The sequence below is a fragment of the Camponotus floridanus genome, unplaced genomic scaffold, assembly GCF_003227725.1.
Source record: "Camponotus floridanus strain SB8 unplaced genomic scaffold, Cflo_v7.5 scaffold14, whole genome shotgun sequence".
Classification (NCBI taxonomy): Eukaryota; Metazoa; Arthropoda; class Insecta; order Hymenoptera; family Formicidae; genus Camponotus; species Camponotus floridanus.
In genome coordinates this window covers 2,483,657-2,501,170 of record NW_020229259.1, presented here as the reverse complement: position 1 = coordinate 2,501,170, position 17,514 = coordinate 2,483,657, and the positions used below count along the sequence as shown (strand labels likewise).

General features: G+C 34.5%; 3 protein-coding genes across 3 annotated transcripts in view; 2 read left to right on the top strand and 1 right to left on the bottom strand.

The window, feature by feature from the left end:
• LOC105259397 (neurotrimin) overlaps positions 1-17,514 on the bottom strand; it is a 46,179-nt gene that overhangs the window by 17,126 nt on the left and 11,539 nt on the right. The window lies entirely within an intron of this gene.
• Positions 1,738-3,287, top strand: LOC105259398 (CDK-activating kinase assembly factor MAT1). Its single transcript, XM_011271300.3, has 3 exons — positions 1,738-1,984; positions 2,067-2,190; positions 2,280-3,287. Exons 2-3 carry the CDS (start codon positions 2,067-2,069, stop codon positions 3,107-3,109), a joined length of 954 nt encoding a protein of 317 aa, XP_011269602.1. The 5' UTR covers positions 1,738-1,984; the 3' UTR covers positions 3,110-3,287.
• LOC105259399 (protein Wnt-1) overlaps positions 6,050-17,514 on the top strand; it is a 40,880-nt gene continuing 29,415 nt past the window's right edge. The window contains exon 1 of the mRNA XM_011271301.3: positions 6,050-6,849. Coding sequence (XP_011269603.1) covers positions 6,779-6,849 — 71 coding nt within the window. The 5' untranslated portion in view covers positions 6,050-6,778. The remainder of the gene's footprint in view (positions 6,850-17,514) is intronic.

The following is a 17,514-nucleotide window of genomic DNA, read 5'->3' as shown; positions in this document are numbered from 1 at the left end:
AAAATAAATATCCATTGTTGCAATTTATAGAAAATGTACAAATATTTCTTCGACTTTAAAGAGATAATAATAATTTCACATACGTCGTATATCGTATACTTGATATACGATATTCGTATTTTCCCTATTCTATATGAAATGTTAACAATATGTCAATAATTTGCTATCATATAGATGTAAGAACATATGAATTAAAACAAAGAGGTATTTATATTTGTTATATTTTCCTTAAATCATACATGAATAAAAAAACGAATGACTGACTGACTTTACTACTTTCGTGACGACAAAAAAAATTCGATGCACTACTTGGCCATACGTTCGTTTTACTTTCATTTTTGTCAAATGGCTTATATTTTTGCTCATTCAAATTTCTCATATTGTTTACGACGCATTTCTTTTACTTCAATCATCATATAATAATATTCCATCCTGATCAATATGTAATTAATATGTAAATATCTGTTTAATTCTTTTCTCGCTGACAATTGATTACATTTATATTATATTTATGATTTTCGCTGCTTTTGTATTGTTGTAAAATTTGAAAATAAACAATAATAAATAATTATTGCACGATAATAAATAACAAATAATTAATATTAATTAATAATTTATAATAATTTATAATTAATAATATTAAACTAATAAATTTAAAAAATTTGTCACAGTTACTTTTAACACATACAAGTTTAATGAAAAAGTTAATAAATCGTGAAAAGTTAATAAATTTAATTGCACTAGAAGTTTATGTGAAATTGTAAGAAAAGAAGAAGCGTAAGAATTTTTTTCGCGTCAGAGAAACTGTGATTGATTGACTAATAATGCATTTACTGCTTTTTTCGCCATTATGCATTTTTTTATAACAGATATAAAGCAACGATGTTTAAGAATTGGAGTGCAGAATGTACAATGAATTTAAAGTAGAGAACAAAGGAATAGATTATAGTTTTACAATTTTTGTTCTAAAACAAACGTGAATGTAAAACGAAGAACAAAGGAATAGATTAGTTATAGTTCTGAAACTTTTGTTCTAAAATAAACGTACACATTTTTTTTTAATTAAAAAACGTGAAACGCGGTGAATTTATATGACTATTTGAAAATGTATACTTTTTTAACTTTTTTTTGTTTATCGGTAACACATTAATATATTACTATAATCGAATCCATGAGTTAAAAAAATTTGTTACAAATCAATCTTTGACATAATTTTTCCAATTGATTGTATATAAAAGATTGGATATTTATAGAATGAGCATAATAAATAGAGTATAACTAATTAATTATATTATTGAAATTTCATCAGTTAATGATAAACTGAAAATTATACATATTACGTATTTCTAAATAATATATAGAAAATTGGGATTATACTAATCTAACATTTAAAATATATTAGCGTCAAATTTTTCTTTAACACAACTTTAAATGTCTTGTAACGTTTGTTATACGAGTTTGACTGAGAACAATCAATAATGTATATTTTTTTTCGTGACAAATAATTATATATACATTGTTCATTAAATTCACACATTTAGTCATTATCAATATTTTACCTGCCATAAATGTTTGAAGAGTAAGGAATGCTTGAACAAGCAACACAAACAAACATATAGAGGAAAATAGAATTCTTCAATAAGAATGAAAATGGATCTCCATGCACTGATTCGTTCGTTTAAACTGAAGCACGCCACTCGAACATATCATCGATACATTATCGATAGGCGGTTTAATAGTATTCGAGATCGATTATTCACTGAAGGCAATAACAGTTTGGAGCTCATAGAGGTTAGGTGTAACTAAAATTCTCTCTCTCTCTTTCTGTAAAGTTTGTTCTAATTATAATGGAATCTAATTATAATGGATATCTAATTATATTGGAACAGAATATCAAGTCGTTTGTGAATAACAGTTAAACATATCAATTAGTTACTTATAGAAGAATTACTTGGGAACAGGAGATAACATCAATCATAACAATGTAAGTTAAGATCTATTTTGAATCAGAAAAATTGGAAAAAAAATACTTTGCTAAATTATATTAGCTTTTGTGTTTTTCGAAGATGGATGATCAAGCGTGTCCACGATGCAAAACCACCAAATATCGAAATCCATCATTAAAAATGATGGTGAATGTTTGTGGTCATACATTATGTGAGAGTTGTGTGGATCTACTCTTTTTAAAAGGTTCTGATTTACTACTTTTATTATTCCCAATGTAATACAAAAAAATATTGCACATTTTTTTCAATAATATTTATAATTATATTATTTAGGTTCCGGAGCTTGTCCAGAATGTAAAATTCCATTGAGAAGAACAAACTTCCGAGTTCAAATGTTTGAAGATTCAATGGTTGAAAAGGAGGTGAATATAAGGAAACGTATTCTGCGAGATTTTAACAAAAGAGAAGAAGACTTTTCTTCATTGAGGGAATATAATGATTACTTAGAGGAAATTGAAACTATAATATACAATTTGGCAAATAATATTGATGTAGCCGAAACAAATAAAAAGATAGAGCTGTATAAAAAGGATAACAAGGAACAAATAGCAAAGAGTAAGTCTAAAATTGCCAGAAGCGAGTATGAATTAGACGAGATGATAGAATTAGAAAAGCAAAAGGAAGAAGAAAAGAGGAAAGAACTTGTGAAAGAAGAGATAGAAGCAAAGAAGAGAAAGATTCGTGACAAAGCAGCTCTGATAGATGAACTATCGTTCTCTGATTCAAATGCTACAAGTATCATTGAGTCTTTCACTTCGGTGATACAAAAGAAAGAGGCAAAAGTTCCCGTTAAAGCTACTCAATTTAGTACAGGAATTAAATTTGGTAATCAAGGAAATCAAAGCTATTTATCAGTGCCAAAGATAGAAGAGGGTCCTCTCTATTCTTATACACCCATTCGACAACAAATAGAAGGTCCATCACCACCTGGTTGGCGAGAAATTCAAGCTCGTGGATATGTTTCACACGTACGTAATGAATGCGATCGAGACAGAGCAGGAGGGTTTAAGGCACATGTTGCATGTCTACGAGCATTGCAGGAAGCAATGGCTGGCTTATACCATAATCCTTCACAACGACAGGCAGAGTTTGCAACTGTATGACTACATAAATTATTTTCAAACATTGAATATGATAATATTTTTGGTTCTGTTTTGATTATTTGATAAACACTAATTTAATAAGACATTAATTTAAGAATTATTTCTGTATGTGACGTGTAATATCAATTCAGAAGTGACTATGTGTGCCTTGAACATAAATTGTTTTGTGCATATGTGTGTGTATATATATATATATATATATATATATATATATATATATATATATATACATATATATAGACGATTATGTAGATTACCAAAGCATTTTTACAATCAGAGGTAAATTTCCATTTATTAAACGTATATCTAAAATAATATTAATTTTACTAGAACATTAAGTTAGAAATGTCACCAAGTATATATTATTAAACTTAAAATAATGTCGGTTCCTTTGTATAACTAAAAGGAGAATGGAAATGTTTCTTAATAACAATGTATTATATTGTTTAGTAGTAATAATATAAGACATAAAATTAACAATAATAATCTCAAAAGATTAGATGAACGTGTATTTATTGAATAAACAAAATAAGGAGATGATTCATGTGCATATGTATGTATGTGTGGGTTGTGTATGTGTATATATATATATATATATATATATATATATATATATATATATATATATATATCTTTAAGTATATATTAAGACAATTTATTTACGATTATTTATTTATCTTTGTTACGATTACTTATATATAAATATAAAATTTATATAAATGTAAAATATACCTTTTTCATTGAATCTAGTGTATTATACATTTTCTTAATTTTTACCAACCGTTGCTTATATAAAAATTGCTCTAGTAGATTTGCAGATGGCAGCGTTGCCTTATTTGTAGTGATTAATGTGTCAAATATCAAATGTAAAGTATTTTTTGTAATAGTCGATTTATACCGAAAAATTTAGCATAATCAATAAATACCGCCTCCACTAAAAAAATAAAATATATAACTGCCATTAATTAACATTACAATTTATATATTATATTATAATTATATACAATTTATATATGTATAATTTATATAATCGATAATACAATACACAAGTGTGCATATTTACATACATGTACAAAATGAAATTTACACGATTAGCATATACACGATTAGCGTAGATGTCCTTTTTTAGATATATAAAGCAAGTTTTAAATTGCATAAAACTTTACGAAATATGATCTTTATTTGCACCGTTTTTAATACTCAAAATATATGCATCTATATATATGTATTTTATTTTTTAATTTATATTCCCTTTTTGCGAAAATGGATTAAATTGCAAACTAGCTGAAGAATCGTTTAGAAGATTATTTGTAGTTTTTTATTAGATAATATTAATTAATAATTAATATGAGATATTTCTATTCTACTGTTCTATTCTACTGTGTAAAATAGAAAATCTTAATGTTTTTAATGTCCTTTGGGAATTTGTGTTCCAGACAAATTAAGAAATGTGTAATTATTGATTAAAAGTAGCTTTTACTGCGTTTCGTAAAAAAATATTGCAGTACAATATTTACAATTTTACCGAAGTAATAAATGTGCTTCAACTACTATTATTTGGTAATATAACATGTACACATGCATATCAAGTTATAAATTGTATTTGATTAAAATTAAATCAACTTAAAAACATTTTTGAAAAATTTGATAAAATTGCAATTCGACGTGATGATTTGATTGTGTTTAATATAATTTTTTAACTGCTTGGACACGAGAAATGTTACTATGTTTACATATTTATATAAAAAAAGCGAAATGCATTGAAAGAAAAACTAGTTTTGGATAAACACACATATCGGTATCGATTAAACAAACTCTTCGTGACTGACAGAACAAAGTAACGAAATAATTGCTCTCTTTCAAAGGAACATGTATTTTCTATTTCCATTATCTTAATGAAAAAATGTAATTTAAATTCTTTAGTGTATTTTTCGGGTACTATTCGAATAACAAAATACACGCAATATATGTTTTCAACGCAATTTTGGATAAAAACTATAATATTAAAAATTAAAAAGAATTACAATATGAAAACTTATATTTTTTTAGTTTTTATGTTTTCAGAAATACTAATTACTTTCTATATTGTTTTATTTAACTTATATGTTTATATATGGAAATTTTTTTAAATCAAATTTTCATTTATAAAGAATTTTTATGGACGATATAGAGAGTTAAATATTTGAGATTATTCGAGCCTTTTCCATCGTTTCAACATATTTACACGGTATATTTGATTTTGATAAATAAATGAAAACTGTAATTGCTATAATATTTTTTTGCCAAGAAATTATATTTTTCCACAGACAAATCAAAAAATAATTAGCTCATGACTAAAATCTCTTTAAATAATTATGACAGGAATTCCTTCAAAAAAAATTACGAATTATTCAACTGTTTGTTATCTCGAAATAAACGTTAATCGCTTAAATTATAAATCTTCATTTGTCAATTATGCAGGAATAAGAATTTCAAAGATATTGACATTATTTCTAATTTTTGCCGATAAATATAATTTCCACGACTACCTCAATAATACCTCATTTTATTAAGATCGACAGTTTTCATTATATTAATATAAATATTTAAAAAAAATACGAGTATGTTCTCTCTCAATGTCTCGTACTTTGAAATCATCTCGGTCCAGCGACAAAGGGTACGTCACGGTGCGGCACGATGGAAAACCGCGACCCCTTACTTTGCGTACAAGTCGCGGAGAGAGACAAGTACGGAGTCGGGGGAACGAATCGCGAGCGAGCGAACGTACGCGCTCGGGACCGGCTACGGGATGCTGCGCCGAGATGCTTAATTAGCGCGAGTGGAGCCTCGGAGGCTCTTGGGCGACGCGACCAATCGGCGAGCCGGGTACGAGCGACGACTCCGCCCATTGCGAGAGCCCCGTTGCCCTTTTCCTCGTGACTGCCGACCACACAGTCCGTACGCGAACGTTCACGGAGCGTCATCTCGTCCGTGCGATCACCGATCTCCGTCATCTCGCGCGAATTTTCCGCGACGCCAAGTTTCGCCCGGGTATCAGATTCCCTGTATCTGCCTCTCATCTCGCTCGAGAGATCGGCCGCGTTCGCGAATCGAAGGAAAAAAGAGAACCCGAGACGAGCGTGAGAACCGGCGAGCGATTTACCGTTGACAGGCCCGTCCGCGTGTCGATTGACTTACGTCCGGGCGCTTCGCATCGCGTGGTTACTGGAAACATGTAAGACGAGACGAAGGGAGAACGGAGTTCGGGAGAACGAATCTTTCGACCGAACGCGGCGAGGACATCGCGAGACGAGGAACCCGAGAAAGGGAGAACGTGAGTCCGCGCTCCGGGCGCGCGCGTTTCAGAGAGATCGCTCGATCCCGCGTCAATCTTGTCATCATCGTTGATCGTCGGCCGACGGCCCGCATCTTGGATTCGGACGCACACCCAAGTCCGATACCCGTCGATTCCGTTCGCGTTCGCGAAGAACGAGATGCGAGACGCGGACCATCGTCGGCGGCGCGTGTAAGAATGCGAGGCTAAAAGGACCGGTACGACCAGAACGACGAGCGCCACGTAGCCTCCTCTCCTTCGCGCTTCCACAAGGAAGATCTCGACCTCGGGGATTCGGCGGTAGTCGGTTATAAGAGAGTCCGCACCGGATTTGCCGCACGCAACGCACGCTCGTCATGTCAACGAGCTACCTGCTCGTGTCTTTGCTGATCGTCGCGTGGCAAAGCGGCGCGCAAGCCAACTGGTGGTGAGTGTTTTTATTTTGTACATCACTTATAATCAATGTCAAACGTTCAAATGTGACTTTGTTATAAAGATATCGAACAATTTCACCTCGCGATGATAACGGCCGTTAAATATATTAATCGTAAAGCACGAAAACTTTCTTAATTATTCTTTAGATCTTTTGTTAGATTTTTAGTGGTTTTTTGGGGATATTTTAAATTGTTATTGATGATGCAATATTTTCATTGTATTAGAATCTAACTAAATTTGCTACCGCCTACTTTCTGTTAAACGTACATTACACATAAATGATAACGGCCGTTAAATATATTAATCGTAAAGCACGAAAACTTTCTTAATTATTCCAGATTTCTTTAGATCTTTTGTTAGATTTTTAGTAGTTTTTTGGGGATATTTTAAATTGTTATTGATGCAATATTTTCATTGTATTAGAATCTATAACTAAATTTGCTACCGCCTACTTTCTATTAAACGTACATTACACATAAATTCCTATATATTCTTACATCTTCAATCCTTTCACTGCCGGAGCGTCTACCGAGGCCTTCGGTTTCTGGGAAAAAGTCGAGGGCACCGATAGAACGCTTTACTCGCGTAGCCACAGTCTTTATAAGCTTGTCTTTATAAGCTTCAAATAATAATATCCAGACACATATTTATTACTCTAAACATGCATTACAATGGAAATAAAAAAAAGTACAATTTTAAAACTTTAATTACTCAGCAGTGCAAGATTTAACACATGTGCGTGAGAAAAAATAATAAAAGCTAAAATTATATTATCAAAAAATCAGCAATTTTAATCATAATCTCCAAAATTTGTCCTGCAATCGTTTCATCTTATATCGATCTGAAAACTGAATTAAGGATAATTAAGGATAAAAATTATCTGTCGCGGTACCGAGCAAAAGCACTATATATAATTAGAAAGACAAGTAAAAAAATTAATACACGTTTTCCACGAGCTCTAAAAGATATCCTTGCCTTCTTGAAATTAAAAAGGAAAGTTTAGTCAGAGAATTATAATATCATTAGCGTGCGCATTCAGGGAATATATTCTCTTACAAGTATCGTCTCTATCTACGGTAATTTCCTCCGGGAGACGAAGGTACTCGTATATATAAACTTGTCTAATTCTCTCTCTTTCTCTCTTTTATACACACGTATACACACATTACCCGAGCACTTTGCTGTTCGCAAGAACTGGCCAAACAAATGCGCGCTTCCCGCTACAGACAAATATCCTACGCGAGCTCTCGACAGTCGATTATTTTTATTGACGCGATGGTCGCTTTGCAGCGCTCGCATAACGGCGTTCGCGTTGCGATACATCGCGGATGCATCTCACGCGAGGAGAGAAACCGTCCACGGGGAATACGATGCTGGCTTTCTTCGCGATTATTCGAGCGAAAGCATCCCTCGAGATACCCGCGCGGAGGATCCAAAGTGGTACATAAGTAGCGAGTTATTACGCGAGTTATGTTAAACGCTCAAACACCGGGTTCAAGGACACGTATCGGACGCTGCAATCGTCTTGTAATCTCGGAATATTTACTTTTACCCCTCAATTGAGGTTCTTTCACGAGGAAAATGAGACGGCGGTTTTGTTCTCTTCTGTTTGGAGAAACAGTTTCAATGAGAAACACAATGTGTAATTATTACACTGATCTCTAGGATCAATATTCATTTAATAGTAAATTAAAATGGATCGCGTAAAATCAATAATAATTTTTTACCTTTCCACAGACACTTGAATCACTTGAGTTCACTCGGACCTCATCGTTTCGCGCCGATAAAAAATTACGTGATCGCAATTTGATTAAAAGTTTTTTTGTCACATCAAGTGTAAGATTTACCTAAACACGTTATTCAATATATCAACGTGAGGTGAGAATTCATTTTTCTACAATAATTGCATCTCTTCGATTTCAATTTCACTCGAGCTGCCACAATAATATCGCCTATTATCGCCCTCGAGAAATCATTCTCGCCGTTCTTTAATAATAAAAAAAATTGAAACGATCAAACATTAATTATCAAGCATTAATTATACGCATTAATTAAGATGACACGGTCGAGATAAGATCGCGGTGAAAAACGGTTACGGTTTCGGCGTAAATTTGAAGAATGTCCATCGACGCGCCGACCGGCTCGTCGATAGTCACGAATCCATAATAGGCGAATAATCCCCTTCGATCGGACGAGCCGCCGCGAGCGAGATCGGAGAGAAGCCCTGGCGTACGTAATGGCTAGGTGAGCGTATATCTCGTCACGATACAGGTAGCGACAATGTTCCCTCGACGATCTTAAACGAGAGGAAGGAGAGCGTCGATCTCTTTTGCGGTCGAGCGTGATGTTTCTCTGTCCCCAGATATTTCATTTCCGACAAACCGAGCCTTCCTCCTCTCCCCCCTCCCCGCCTGGGGGCGATTAATCGACGCGCGTAGCGAATCTTCCGATTAGGTTCGCCGATATTAGAAAGTATCGATTTTTTATTTTCGTCTTCGACATCGAGAAGACTATAGTGATATATTCAAATTTAAAGGGAACAAACGAATATATTATATATATCGATATTTCCTTATTTTGTTTTTACCTTCTTTTATTTTTACATTTATATATATTTTTTATTCCACTCTCTAAAAGTGAATCAGTGTATAATCACCGAAAACTAGTAAATAGTCACTGATTACAGCAGTTATAAGTATAACACTGTAAATCAGTGATATTTTATTGAAAGAATATTTCTTTCGTTATTGTCAGTAATATTAAACTATAATTCATCTCTCTATCTATTTCATATAAAATTAAAAATTTTATTTATATTTACTAAATATTTATTATATTAAAAATTTTATTTTATTTATATTACACACATATTGAACTTATTATTTTAAATAGATAACGAACAAATAATTTTTATTAAGTCGCCAGACATTTATTTTTCCGACTTATAAAGATCGATTTAATATCTGAAGCCTCTCTATTGAGATTGTATCAGAAATTAAATCGAAGTAATACTTTTAATTTTAAATGTCGCTCTTTGCGAACTTCATATAATTCTTATAACTAAAATTAAATACGAGAGAGATAGCGATTGTAAATAAACGAACTAGCGATTACTGATTTTACAGTGAATTTTATTTTAACTGACGATATAATCAGTGAGATATAAGATAAAATAACAAAAAAATAAGCGTTTCCACTGAAGATCAGTAAAATACTCACTGATTCTCAGTGAAATCTTATTTTACTGTTTAAATTAATGATATTTTCACTGATTCACTTTTAAAGAGCATATTTTATTTTCTCTTTTTTATTTTTTATCCCATTCTTTTTTTTTTCAATAAAAAACACGCCACTCTCTTGGCGTGATTGCATGATTAGTTAGCTATCGATGAGCGTTATATGATCTTATCCACCCAAAGAATATCGGGTAACGTCTTATCTATCGACTATCATTAAAGAGTAGCCTATCGACTAAATTGAAGAATACCTCTAGAGAGCCGGTTAATCTTTATCCGATCGTGAGAGCTAATGGCGCGTATGGATATGCCGCGGGATGTACATCGATGAGTTTAATCAATTCAAATTATCGTTATTGATGGCTCAGGCGTCGCGATTACAGTGCTATTATCTATCCATCGCGCAAAATATTATACCGTGGAATGAATAGTATAATATCGGCTGCTTCTTCCCGCGTATTTGCGTTATCGTTTTTTTTTATCGGCGTTTGTCTTCTTTGCTTTCCTCCAAACAGTTATCAAAGCGTACGCTAACGCGGTTGATTTCACGTCATCATTATGAATGTCCATTGTGGACGTGTCTCGAAGCGAGTCATGAATTTTCGAAGCTTTCGATTCTCGCTACGGGAATGCGAGCCCCTCGTCGTACGCCGCATTAATTCAGGGGTGCCTCGAGCACAACTATCCCCGGTTTTAATGAGGTTTAACGAGGGCTTCTTTTCTTATTTTCAGCTTTTGTTTACCATCTGGAGCGACTCTCGATTTATCGATCTCTCGCGCATTTTTGCCTCCGCGTCCATAGAATCTAACGTGCTTCGGAATTAGACGCGCACCCTCGAGTTGCTCACCAAGTTTATCCGAAGGGAGAAATGGGACAATTTATTGGTCCCCCCCCCTCTCTCTCTCTCTTTTTTTCCATGCAAATCTTTTGATAAAAATCTAGGTATGTATTGTTTATGACATTTTGAATCCGAGTGTAATATCTTCCGCTTAAATTTCATGTGATAAATTCTACGTATCGAGTAATTATGCTCAACAAGTTCAATCATAATACAACGTACGCAGTAGAATATAAGAAAATTAAATTTCACGACATCTACAGAAAATGATGCAAAAGTTAAAATATTCAAAAAGTATAAAAATTAATTATAAATATCAGATTATAAATATATTGAAATTTTAATGAGCCGTTTAGTAATTAGCAAAATAATGCTATAAAACTATTAAAGTACTGTACACATATATAATAAAATTGTAAGAGACATACAAAGTCTTGATAAATTACACAGTTAATCGAATAGTACATTTTGCCAAAAGCTAATTGGCAAATGAAGAGATAAAAATTTCCTCGGGCGATATAACTCTAGATGCCGTGACGGTACCTGTCATTAGGTAGTAATTTGATAAAAACGACCTCCTGCCGTTCCTCGACGACGACCGGTCTACGACCTGTTCGGTTCTCGATGCAGCTCGACAAAGACGACGTCGCTGTCTTTTGAGACGTCACGATCTCCATAAAGAAACAGAAAGGACGCAGCCATAAACCAACACGCGGAGAGATACGGAGAGAGAGAGGGTGAAAGAGCCCCGGCTTTCGTCGAGAGAGGCGAGAGACGAAAAAGGGGAGAGGACCGCGCACAGCCGCCGGGGCAGATTTAATAAAAGCATCTTTATTGCCAAACGCGAATCTCCGGTCGATGGTGGTTGTATAGTTGCACACGCGCGCATCGCCTTTACGACGAGCGATTAAAATTGGTATTAACACTCGAACGTTATTCCGCAATAATCCCGATCCCGTCGCTGTCGGCAGGACGCTGCCGGCCATTACCGCTTCTCCTAAAACCACCCGGAATGACAATTTTGTGCTTTATTTCGCGGCACTCTCCCAATACTTTTATCGGACGACGCATATCCGACGAGGATGATGACCAGCTAGGTCATCGTCGCAAGTTATATAAGTTTCCCTTATGTTACAGACAAGTTTCTGCGCTTCGAGGGACGATCGTAACACGATAAGATACGCGGTAATATTTCTGCACGATCGATATCAACGAGATGATTAGGTGAAATGGTAGACTAAATAATGATGATTATTTAAAAAATGATTTTCATATAAATGTGTAAGTCAAGTAAAAATATATAAATACTACTATACGACGATATATAAATATATAAATACTCCGACGTAAAATTAACGCATCATTTTTTTTTCTTTAAAATTTAAATATCAGCGTTTAAAGAAAAAGTGAAAAAAAATTATGCGTTAGTTTTGTCTAGAAGTATATAATTAATTTTCAAGGAGATATTTACATCGAGATAAAAAGAAAAGTTGAAAATGACAAGCAACGAGACTCATTCGACGAATGAAAAACGTGTTTCCGATCAACGAATTTTATTCCGTAATAAAATAATGATTTTTTCCCGCGAGTGTAAATCCCGTGGATATGTATATGATTCAATCTATTCCACATGCGTGTCGAGGGAACGTGCAGCTTTACAAGGTTCACGCCGGCTCGTCCATCGACGTCGTGGGACGCGACGCTATTCGAATCCCGAATCGCGTATCTTGCGAGATTCGATGACGGGATAAAGGCGCGCGATCTCGTCGTTATGTGTTTGCGCGCGACGTGGAAGCGCTTTATAGGGTCGACGGATGCGTCGCGTCGTACTTGGGTTACTACCCCGAGTGCTCGTATCTTCCTTTTTTTATAAGACCCGGTATAAAAAGTACCGTGTAATATATGACCTAGCCGTCTCGTAAAAATAAACGGCATCGCCGCCGATAACATGGTCCCCTTCGGCGCGACGTGTCATCCCCTCGCGAAAACCACCCCGAAGCTCCGGTGGCGCTACGCTGCCACAGTCGAAGGGATAAATTAGGATTACATATCGCGCGTTTTTTTTTCTTTTTCCTTTAATTTGATTGTACAATTCGAATATGGATCGTAACATCGCAAAATCTATTTCGCTAAAATGAATTTCCCGAGGGCGATATGTGTCGCGCAGGATTAATTCCTCCCGCGGAATCCTAGAAATCGGGATATGCTCGGTACGTTAATAATAATTTCGCGGTGGATTGGAAGTCTGGCAAATCATCGGACAGACACGGCAAGGCACACGGAGGCTTCAATGGCGCGCGGCAAAAACCTAATAGCATCCTGTTTTGTTTAGTATTTCTCGTTTTACGTCGAGAACATGTAAGCGAAAGAGAGAAAGAGAGAGAGAGAGAACGAACGAACGGAAGGAAGAAAGAGAGAAGCCACACCTTCTCTGATCCTTTCTCTCGCCGGCGCATCTTCCTCTCGCTCGAAGAATCTCCGACAAAGGAGGCCGCCGCGCGAGCTTTGGTAGCATGCCTTCGGGACTCCTTCGCCAATGTTTCCCTGGAGCCTGAGATATATTGTCATAACGAAGCGAGGACGGGTTAGGGCTACAGGAAACTTCTCTTTTAGTCGTCCGCTTCTCTTTTCCGATTTTTTTTCTCTCTTCCTCTCTTCCTTTATTTCTCCTCCTTTGCCGTCATTTACTTTTCGATCTTCCAAAATCGTTTCGTTCATTATGTGCGAATTTTTTTTCTCAGAAATTGATACCGATCAACGTGGATATTTGACTAATACTGCCTATTATATTCGAATATTACTCGTGAAACTAGATTGTTGAGATTGGTATAGAAAGTGATTTGAAAAGAAATGAAAGTCGAGAGAAGTTAAATATAATTTTTTAGAAAGTATGAAAAGCTTGAAGAAAAAAATGCATGAAAATTACGAGAGTGTGATTAACTCATCGTCAAAAATACTCGCTAGTTAATTTTTTTCTTTCAAAACGAGCATACAGGAGTCGAGCGTATTCGGCGGTTCCTTTGTTTTTATATAATAACGATCTTTTTTTTTCCTGGTTAGTGAATTTTTTTCCTTGAGTTATGTATAAACATGGCTGCTTCGTTATTTGCACTCGCTTTTGCGATCGCGCGTTCATTGTTCCTGTATGCCAGTAGCACTTTTTCACGGTGCGTAATTAACTGCGCAAATGTTCATATTCATCAAGGAACAATAAGCTTGTTAGCTCATGGTCGACTCGCAACTCTATAGAATGTACAATATCCCGAGGGCACGAGTGCGATTGATGTATTGGATTGATAAATATCGGAAACATTGTACGTTTCAATGTACGCAATATGTAATCAATGCAATATGTTTCAATGTCGCAATGTGCAACCTTGCATGCAACCTTGCGTGCGACTATATATTGGCAATTGTTCGATCAAATATACCATAGATTGTCTCATGTCATTTTTAAGACTATGGCATAACCGAAATAATTAAAATCGCGCACCTGACTTATCAAAATATGGAAAAAATGTCAAACGCTCTGTACGCGTATATATCTCGTGCCATGCCCGTAGACTATAGATAGACTATCGGCAACGCACACTTGTTGAACGCGTGGTTTATCTTGGCCTATAGATCATTCAGAGTCTAACGAGTCTTCCCCAGTGACTCTTCCCTCGTTCACCTTATTCGTCTTCCTGCCTATTCCTCGCGAAGATGCAGCTGAGATTAACGCGATGTTATATTACATCCAAACCGTGCAATATGCCACATAACTATTTATGTCACTTAAATTTTGCTAAGAGTTGTTACTCATCGAAAATAATTTCTATTTTTGTGTTTTTACATGATAATATTCACAGTTTAAAATTAATTGACAACACTATCATACCTCCTCTGGATTTCGATGATTAAAAAATTTTGAAAATTGGCAGATCAACGAATTTGTACGTGGAAAATGTAGGAAATTTTGTGAAAAATCTTTATAAACTTATAAAATATTGAAATTATTGTTGTAAGTAAAATATACCTAATTCAATTATTAGTATGAAATTATTTTTGTAAGTAAAATATACCTAATTCAATTATTTTCTATATATAATTTTATCTGTCTTTATTTACTGTGAAAAAAAATACAAAAAAATGATTACGTAAAATCTATAATTTTGGATAGACAATAAATTATTTAAAAGTCTTGTATATTATTATTTAAATATCTATGTTTTTTTTTCTTTTTTTACGTCTTTTCTAAAAATAAATAAACGTTTCTTTTAAACGTATTACACGATGCATCATTTACAATTGCTTCTCCGAATATTCAGATGGAAACTTTGTGAAATATTCGCCAATTATCAGATCGTCATTTCGCAAAACTTCCCGATATCATCGTGGTACAAACTTTCAAAATCCGACGCATCCCCGCATCCCCCGCACAAGCGAGATAACTAGGGTGAATCCCGAATCTTTGATCCATTTTCGGTCTCTATAATTCGGTGGAAAGCGCATCGCGATAATGTGCGTACGAAATTTCGCACAAATAGAAGGAACATGGCGGCGACAATGATTTGACTCCGCAGGCAGCCGTCCCGGCGGACACGGAGCTACTTCTCTCTCGCTCTGTTCCTGTATTATTCAAGTCGCCATTATTGGACCCCTTGGTCCGACTGTGCGACACGCTCTCTCGCCCCCGCGGGACGACGCAATTGCATCTGCTCGGAATGAGAGTGGGCGAGAGGGGTAGGTCCACTACTCGCCGCGTATCGCAATCGTGCCCAAGGAGGAAACCGTGGGCGTTTAACCCCTCGATGTGAACTTCGGATCTAGTTACTTAAGTTTGGTGCTCGTGCAAATAAAAGGAGGAGCGTAATTTATGGCCGGCGAGATATCGGTAGGGCCGCAGAAGGGGTGGAAAAGTAAAAGGAGAAGGGAGAGAAAGAGGACGATGGGGGAGGAAGAGGATTGCCAGAGAACGGAATAAAAATGAAATGCGCACCGAGTCATTGATCCGGATAGGATAGTATAGAAGAGACGGAAGCGAACGAAGACATAGAAAAATGGGACCGAGTATTCTATTTATTCTTTTAAGCATCAAATATTCTATATAATACATACATACGTGTATATTATATATATATATATATATATATATATATATATATATTCATGTTTATAGAAATATAAAAATATTTAAACAAACTTCTCTTTTTGTTTCATCCGAGAAAGAAAGAAAGATGCACGTAAAAAATTGATATTTCTAAAAAAATATGCAGAGTACACAATTTTAAAATAAATAAGAGTGAGTAAATTTAAAGAGCTAGGTAGAAACGTGTACTCTATAACATATAAAATACATATTGAATTCATTTTAACAACCTTTATTCAAAAAATGGTGCATTTAAAAATATACAGTGGATGTATGTACAGATTTTCTATTGTAGTATAAAAAAACTCATTGTTTTATTAATAATTTTTCACAATTATATTCAAGCTTCAATTAATTCTTATAATGATATAAAATGTTAAATTAAAAATAAACGTTATTAATAATAAATATAATACACTAACGTGTTTAATTTCACATTGATTAATTATTATCTAAATTTATTATTGATAATAATTATTAATAATAAATTTAGATAATAATTAATCAATGTGTGAAATTAAACACGTTAGTAAATTATAAAAAGAAAAAAGTGATCTTTCTTTTTTTATAAAATATGGCCACGACGATCGATCAACACGATCTTATCGGAAAACTTTGAAAACTTTATTGAGGATACGAAACTCTTTAAAAATATGACGCAAACTTTACTTCACGCGATTTCTCGGTCAGTACTTCAAGTATGCTCTGTATCGCGTTTTGAGAATTAACATTTATCCGGTGCATTTTGTCTTAACGAGACATGCAAATCACGACAGTTACAATCGAGATAGTGGGAGGGAGGGAAGGAGGGAGAGAAAATCGTTAAGAATCGCAATCCCGTGGCCTGACATAAATTAGTCGTGGCTTAAATCCCGGTCTAATCCATCATAAATAACTCCGTGCAGATGCGTGTACATGCGTGCGCATGGGGATTCCGTCCCCTAAATTATTTCGAAAAGATCGCGGCCCACGTGCTGCATCGTCCGACGCGCATATATACATATATATACGCGTGAATGTATATTCGGATAGTGCTTAACCACCTGCCAAATACACGAGACGTTTTTTAATCTGCACTGACGATTTATTTGCGCGGATCAGGCGCTTGATAAAGTTGAATATTTTGCGAAAAATTGTTTCTCTTATATACTTTTATATTCTTCTTTAATCTAAATATTCCCTCAAAATAAACGAAACAACCGCTTACCGAGTTTTATTTGAATGATAGCAAAATACAAAATAATCGATAATTATATCATATAATTATATCAGCTATAACTAAATAATTAATCGATTTACGTAATTAATATCTTGTAACGCGATACACGAAAAATGAAATATTTATATGAATAATTAAATTCTGTAAATTAAATTCTTTTTGCTGAATATCTAGAATGATGTTGAGAATTAATCTGGAAAATATAATATGAAAAAAATGCATCCAACAATAA

Bases quoted from the DNA above. Each gene is read 5' to 3' on its own strand.
- LOC105259398 (XM_011271300.3), top strand. From the start codon at position 2,067: ATGGATGATCAAGCGTGTCCACGATGCAAAACCACCAAATATCGAAAT. The intron at 2,191-2,279 runs GTTCTGATTTAC...TATATTATTTAG, and splicing joins GGATCTACTCTTTTTAAAAG to GTTCCGGAGCTTGTCCAGAA.